The sequence below is a fragment of the Rhagoletis pomonella genome, unplaced genomic scaffold (genome assembly GCF_013731165.1).
Source record: "Rhagoletis pomonella isolate Grant_MI unplaced genomic scaffold, Rhpom_1.0 Rhpom_scaffold_00001, whole genome shotgun sequence".
NCBI lineage: Eukaryota > Metazoa > Arthropoda > Insecta > Diptera > Tephritidae > Rhagoletis > Rhagoletis pomonella.
Window position 1 is genome coordinate 33,095,622 of NW_023458555.1, and position 8,181 is coordinate 33,103,802.

General features: G+C 35.1%; 1 protein-coding gene across 1 annotated transcript; it reads right to left on the reverse strand.

The window, feature by feature from the left end:
• Positions 1 to 830: 830 nt before the first annotated feature.
• On the reverse strand, positions 831 to 6,019 carry LOC118751140. The gene is made up of 5 exons (XM_036485908.1): positions 5,946 to 6,019; positions 5,763 to 5,861; positions 5,640 to 5,692; positions 1,673 to 1,861; positions 831 to 1,612 (listed from the first exon to the last, which is right to left on the reverse strand). Exons 2-5 carry the CDS (start codon positions 5,803 to 5,805, stop codon positions 1,142 to 1,144), a joined length of 756 nt encoding a protein of 251 aa, XP_036341801.1. The 5' UTR covers positions 5,806 to 5,861; positions 5,946 to 6,019; the 3' UTR covers positions 831 to 1,141.
• Positions 6,020 to 8,181: the final 2,162 nt, after the last annotated feature.

Consider the following 8,181-nt stretch of genomic DNA (forward strand, 5'->3'; position numbering starts at 1 on the left):
GTCTAATACAGGGGCCAAAAGAGTTTCACGGACTTTCGCTTGTACCATTTTGAGGTCTCCCCATGGCTGGATCGTATTTAACATGGCAGCATTGCAACTAGACAGGAATTTTCGTTATTCCATCTACCATAAAGTTTAAAAAACTAATTTCAGAGCTTTGGTAGGGGTCGCAGGAAGGCCTCTCGTGGCAAGCATGGCCGCTGTCCATTGTAGCCAGTCTATTTTCGCTCTGTGACTTCTTCTGTAACCGCCTAAGCGATTCCGTCAGAGTTCAATAAATCACGCCAGTTCTTTCTATTCTATGTCAACTGTAGCCAATTGGAAATGCCATGTGAAGCCAAGTCCTTCTCCATCTAGTCCGCAGTGGAGGCCTTCCTCTTCCTCTGTTACCAGCATAGCAATCCGCATTGTATATTTGCAGATATTTGTCATCGTCTGTTTTCATTAGATGTTTTCATTGTCCACGCCTTCGCGCCATAAACCAGCACGGGCACTATGAGTGACTTATAGAGTGTGATTTTTTAGGGCGAGAGAGGACTTTACTTCTCAATTGTCTACTCAGTCCAAAGTACCACTTGTTGGCAAGAGTTCGATTTCATGGCTGACATTATTATCGGTGTTAATGCTGTTGCCTAAATAAACTTGTTACCGACAACAGTGACGTGAATGCCGAGACGCGTATGCGCTATTTTCCTGCTGACCGGAGATACTTTATTTTGTCCTCATTCATTATCACTCTGATTTTGATTAGGAAAATACCAAAGCAGCAATTTTTCTTTTATGTACTTGGCATTAATTAGAAATCAGAAGCCTCACCCTTGTTTCTTTGTGAATCAGCAATCATTTTATTCACTTTAAATACATACATAAATAGCCTAGATAAATGGTAAAATATTTCTTAAACCTCTTTGTTGTGCTTATTGTGTGGTAGCCGATTTCTAGATGATGCTTTAATTATAACAACTACACATCATAATTGCAATGTGCAAATTAGCAAAGCTTATTAATTGATTCCTTCTCGATGGCTAATAGCGAAAAGGACTTGCGTATTCATTTAGCAAAAGGAAGAAAGCCTTTTCTGCACCCTTTCTAATTCTAAATATTCAATTACATAGGATTTACTTTGCATTCTTTTTCTAATCTACAATAAGTACACAACATGTTCTGAAGTTTTGTGCATCGGATTTATGGTCTGATCAAATGTTTTGCCATTGTACGAAAAGCGTTTGTAGGGCACTATGTTGATCACTTTGAATCCCTGCTTACGACCTGCTTTCTGTGAGAACATCGATGTAAATATAGCGGTCACTGCCTTCGGACGCATAGCACGTAATTGTGGATGCATTTCTTCAATGCCAATGCCTGCGGATAGCTCGCGCGTCAATTGGATGGTATGGCGGCATAATTCGGTTGCCACACCGCGACGACCCCATTCTGGTAATGTGCCAAGGAACATTAATTCCAATAATGTATCTATTTTATATAGCTCAAAGACATCCGTTTCCGAATCCACATCAATCATGAAATCCATAAGACGTTGTGCCTGCGGTGAGTGCGCACGCTCGTTGCGGAATTTGATGAAAAAGGGTTCTTGACCGTTGGGCGGTATATACTGCAATAAATGTATGTATGTATGTAGGTTCGACGAAATATATGTATGTAAATACCTTACCTGTATTTTGTTGAATGATACGCCGACTATTTGACCAGTTGGCACATGTTTAGCCACCAAAGAAACACCATCATCTGCAGTTATGCGGCACAGTTCGGTGAGTTCATTGCGCGCCTGCGCATTCTCAGGCTGGTTAATTTCGCAAGCAATACAAACGGATTCATTCAAATAAAATGATTTATCAAGCACCTGAAAATATGTATGAATAGTTGAAAATGTGTTCAACACTTTTTAATATATATCCATGGTCCAATGCAATAACGCCACAACAATAGAAACCCTTATTAGCTAGTTCGGGATAAATTCAAGCTTAATTCCGAACTAGTTCAGGACTTTTTCGGATCTAGTTCGTAACCACTTTGCTACTTTGGGGTCATTTCGGGCCAAGTTCGGAATTTTTGGACTAGTTCGGGACGAGTTAGTGCCTATGTGCTCATGCTAGTATTTATGTACATATGTATATAGCGCAGAATTATGGACATAGACAACATCCGAGTGAATTAAAATACAGCGGTTCTACTTGCTCGGTCATTTAATACGATTGGATACACAAAAGCTCCAGATCGGGTAGCATACAAATCGGAACTCGCTTTTGGCATAATTTTAAAGGAATAGGAACGTCTTCTCTGTGATGGAAAGACCAGGTGAAGGATGGCTTGGCTTCAGTTGGCTATTCCAATTGGCGCCAGTTGGCACAGAAGAGAAACGACTGTTGCGCCTTATTGGACTACAAGAAGAATAAGAGACCATGGATCCCTTCCTTGCACACCATTACATTGACATCGCCAAACAAGATTTCATTTCGTCTTTTCCTTTCATCGGGGCGTGGGTGCGAATAAACAAGATGTTGAGATATCTTGCTTCGATGCAAATTGTGTGGGAACTCGTTCAGCGTGGGGTGAATGGCAGTACTCAGCGACATGAAGTCCCTATCCCACCACAAATCGAACATCGTATTTGCGCTCTTTTACGTGGCAGCTGCCTCGTCTATCGGGCACTCCAGGTGCATGCCTCAAAGCATAGTGCTTTATGCGCATGCCGTGGTCGTCATCAAAAAAAAGGGGGTCTTATCCGAGGCCTAAGATTCGCATTAGATATTTACGAAATTAAGCAAGTTCAAATTGAGTTATATAAATAGCAATAATTCATACCTTATGGCTTTAAAAGTTCCATAATAAGGCTTAGTATTCTAAAACGACCAAAAAAAAAATGTTAATGAAATTTTTCTATGCACATCTTAATTTTGATGTTGAGGCTGTGAGCCGTGCATGAATACCGTTAAAGTTACTAAAGTAATTGTCTATCATTCTTACATGTGCATGTATACATACATACAAAAAACGATCCCTATGGCCATTCAGTCACTATCTGCTTTTGTAAAACTCACATTTACGTAGAGTAAATAAAAAATCTAAGATATAATTTAATTGATTGATAAGATAAATTCAAATAATATCAGCCAATTAATTTTAAATATTGAACACATGTACTTAATTACATATGTGTTTTGAAGTGACATGTGCAATTGATTAGTTTAACAATTAGATTAAGATTCTTTACTATAATAAAGATTGGCGATATCTACTGGCAGTAGCATACAATTGGCCATAAAAAAATAAAGGTCAGGTCATACCAAAAAGCGGGAATACCTAATTGGAAACTGTGTACGCTGCAACGAAAATGGCAAATGAATGCGAGAGATGAGTATTCCAAAGCCAATTGAAATGGCAGTTAAAACTTCACAATCACAGGCGAGTACCATTCAACAAAGCTACCATTGTGTTTATGTTGCGTCAGGCGACTCGCATATTACGCCTGAAAGTCAAATGATTAAATGGGGAAAATTCAGACCAAGAGTTATCACAATTTTCAATTACGGTGACAAGGGAACCATGGGGCACTATGCATCTCGATAACTTGACAAATTAAAAAAAAAAAACTTATGAATTTCAAAATCCTTATAACCGATAACTCGATAAAATTCGACAACTCCATTAATTTAGATAACTGTTCGTTTCCAGAACTGGATAAATTTAGATAACTCAAAAATTTACATATCTCGATAAACATATGTATATACATACATACATACATATTTATAACGATAGCTCGATTTTGATAGATCTATAAATTTTCATATCTATCGACAAATTTCGATAACTCGATACACTGTGGTAACTCGATAAAATTCCATAACGCGATAAATTCATGTATTTCTAGAAGTTTAGACAACCCGATACACTTTGAAAATTTCAAAAACTTCGATTCCACAAACTGAAAATTTTCGATAGCCACCTACAAATTTCGATAGATCAATAAATACCGATAACTCGATAAATTGAAAGAACTCGATATATCACGTCTACTTTTTGAATTTCATTAACTCGATAAACTTCGATAACTCTATAATTTTGATCACTCGATAGATATTGATTATCCAATAAATATACGAAATGAAATTTTGTTAACTTTATAAATTTCGATAATCCGATAAATTTTTGTAGCTCGAGAATTATCGGTATATTTCGATGAATAAGTTTCTGCGTATCGATAAATTTCGATAACTTAATAAACATTGATCAAATGCAATAACTCGATACATTCCGATAACTTAATAGACATGGATGATCCGTTAAATTTCGATAACTATAAACTTTGGTGATAAGAAACTTGATATCTTTCGATAACTAAATTTGCGATGACTAGATATATTTCAATTCTTTTCAAAAAAAATTCAATGAATTTTCTTACCCTTTCAGTTACCCTACACTACTCATTATTATCATTTTGCAATCTTTATTACAAAGCTGCATTTCAAATACGAAGTTAAACAAAATGCGAAAACAATTCAAATTGAACAGTTTGCAACAACAACTATACACAAATACGGACATTTTGAAACGACGATTTTGACCGTAATTTTGAACCAATTTTGAAACTATCCTCATCTACAGAAAGATACCCTTCTCAAGGTGTTCTTGGTTTTGGAATCGATTCGGTACAATCGCCAAACGAAGGCGGACAAAATTTAAGTTAGCGTATTAAAGAAAAGGACCCTAACGCGAGTAAAAATCGATTTTCAGATATATAATCGTAAATTTATAATTCATGTATACAGAGATGAGCGATGATGGTGGATTAATCATTAATGTAATAATCTGAAAATCGATTTTTACTCGGGTTAGGTCTATGTATAGATATAACGAAGTTCTGCTAAAGGAAAAAAAAATTTAAAAATTTTTCGAAGCTTAAAATTTTCACAAGTTTATTTTTTGAACATCTCAAAACCTACAGCAGTTAAAAAATGGTTCTGGTCTCGTGTTTAACGTGATATTTGGATCTATATAAAAAAGTTCAAAAAACGAATTTTTTGTTCGAAAAATCAAAATGAAATTACAGATTTTTTTAATGAAAAAAATCGCAGAAACGTTAATTAAAAAAACTTATATAAATCTCGGCTCAATTTTTTTTGTACAATACCTCTAACGGATCATATAAGATCCTGAAATTTTCAAGTTGTTTCTTTTTTTAGATATCAATTTTTGAACTTTGAAAAAAATTTATTTGAAACTCAAATTTAAAAATAAATTCAAATTAATTAAAAATTGTTTAGCTTAACTTTCTGTGGAGTTTGCAAAAAAATGTGTCAGGGTTAAAAAACAGATATATTTGAAAAAACATATTCTTGAAAATTTAAGGATCTTTTTTTTAATTCCAATAATAAATAATTTTTTTTTTTTGGTTTTTTATATAGCATATTTACTTTTTAGCCCTTAATAGAACCTTCAAAACGAGACTAGAACCACTTTCGTAACTATAATGGTTTTTGAGCTATTCCAAATTAAACTTGCAAAATCCCGGAAATTGTGAAATTTAGACTTCGTTTAACTTTCGAAAAAAAAAATTTAATTCTTTCCCTTTGGCAGAACTTCTGTATATGATAAAAGAACATTTCTGAACAACTTACCTGCAAGGCTTCCTCTAGATCAGCTTTGGTAAGACTTCTGACTTCGAATTCGCCTAAAAAATACAACAAATATAATCAGCGTAACACTTTCCATAAAATTAAATAAAAAAAATTCACACTTGCCATTGCCAAATTTGCCCCACAGTCGACCAGTGTTATCTCTCATGTTTGACCACTCTCCAAATAATCGCCAAAAGTAGAAAAAAAAAAAACAAAGTGTACCTGTTTGTAGAATAAAGCAAAATGTTTTTAATTTCATAGGTCAATAATCTTAATCAGAAAAGCGCGTCTACTTTGAAAACTCACACAGTTGCTAATTTATTTTTGTTCACACATTAATATACAGATAAGCACACGCGACCGTTACAACAGTTGGTTACCGTACGACTAAACTTTTTATGTAGAAAACTTGTCCAAGTTGGCTATCAGCGATTGATATATGTATATATGTATGTATGTATGAACACACAGGGCCATAAGCCATTTTTCTAATATGTCGGTATGTACATACATAGGTCGATATTGCATACACTGTATGTTTTAGGGCCGTTTTCAGATGTAACCATTAGCTTTCAAGCTCACTTTATATTTAACGGTTGGTTAAAAATAAAGCTTTGTCTTAAGTTAGGCATTTCTATTATCGGTGTTTGGCGTATGTATGTTTTTGGTTGTAAACCAATTTAAAACCGATAATAAAATGTCCCACTTTAGAGAAAGCTTTATTTGTAACGCAACCTTTAAATATAAAGTGAGCTTTAAAGTTACAGGTTACTTGAGAAAACGGCCCTTAATGTGTTATTATAAATGATCACAATTTCATGACTACGTTTCATAACTATAAGACTTTCTTTAAGACTTACGTACTTCCAAAATCACTTGTGATTCTAAAATGAATTATGTATAAATCTATATAGGACCACGATGGCAGACTCAATCTAAATATGTCGCTATTTTCTGATTAAGTTAATCGCCTTAATCTTGTCTGTGATATATTGGGTGTCACGTTCCGATGTTCTTTATCTGGAGGTAGGTATTCAGTATTCGACAAACGAAGGTTCTAACAGCCCCGCAGACCAGCCGGTAATACAACAGCAGAGCAAGCTGAAGACTCAATGCTATCTCGGTATAACTTTCGACGGCATTTGCCAATGAAATGCAGAGACACAACAAAATCTATAAACACAAAGAAACTTTGTATATAAAATAGAAGGCAATGCGCCGATCGGTTCTAAACTCCAGATCACTCCAGACAACTACGGGATGACTGCTCATATCCACAGAACATCATCTACATACCGAGGCGCAGATGCTCCCATTGAGCAAATAGTCCTCCTAGCCACCAGACTAAAAACACACAGCTATTTGTATGTATGCAAGTCCTTTTCACTGCGAAAAATATATGTCAGATTTCTAGGTGACCACTTCTTCAAAGTATTTCATAGTCTTGTATTCGTTTTATCACCAATTTCGAACTATAAGGAAATGATCACAAACTAGCCCCGAAATTGTGCTGAAGTGCTTCTCAAAAAGTCGTGAACTTGTCAACAATTGATCTCGAACAAGTCTTGACACAGTTCCTTATTATCCCCAAAATTTTACTAAAAAAGATCCGAAATTCTCCTGAGCTAGTCCTAAAACGATTCCAAACAAGACCCGAAATGATCCTGAACAGGTATCAAAATAATCCCGACCTAGTCCCGAACTAAACTAGTCGTGAACTAGTCTCAGTATGGTCTTGAAATACAATTTCGTGCTGGGTTACAATGCTTGGAAGCAATTACAAATGTTGTGCTGGGTTAATGCAAATTTTACCCATACACTGAGCCAAAAGCACAATGGTTTTTTCAACCAAGCTATGGTTTAATTTTTTTTCATGGTTAATAAACCGATTTTAAGAAGTGTGATTCACGTTGAAGATTTGAGAACAAATTCGTATGTACTTTTAGCAGTGGCTGAACGTGCAGAGATGCTTGCTGTTATGTATTTGTTGGCTTCCAGCAGTACGAATGCCGTCAGCGCGATACACAATTTTTATTATTTTTTTTCTGTTTTTGGTTTTTATTAATTACGTAAAAGCTTCTGTAAAGTGCAGAACCAAATCAAACGACGAAGAACATTTATTCAAGTTGAACATTTGAAGACACATTTATACAGCGGCTGTAGCTGAGTGTGTAGATATGCTTGCTGTTATTTGCTAATCCCGTTAGAGGCAACGTATTAAAATGGTTATACAAATTTTTGTTTTGTATCTCCGAATTATGAAAAAGCATCTGTGAAGTGCAGAACATAAACGTACTCAAACGAAAAAATCTGCAATCAAAAGTTTGGTTAATATTACTAAATCATTGTTGAAAACATCAACCAAGGCATTGTTAATATTAACCAAAAATCACATTGATTCCTCTTCAAGTTTGACTTTGGTAATATTAACCAATTTTTGGTTGATTTTTTTCTCAGTGTACCGAGTGCTAAGATGTTTATACATCAAAAAGAAAATGTAGAAAATCCCTAACACAAAGGACGAAAATCGTAAATTGGAAAG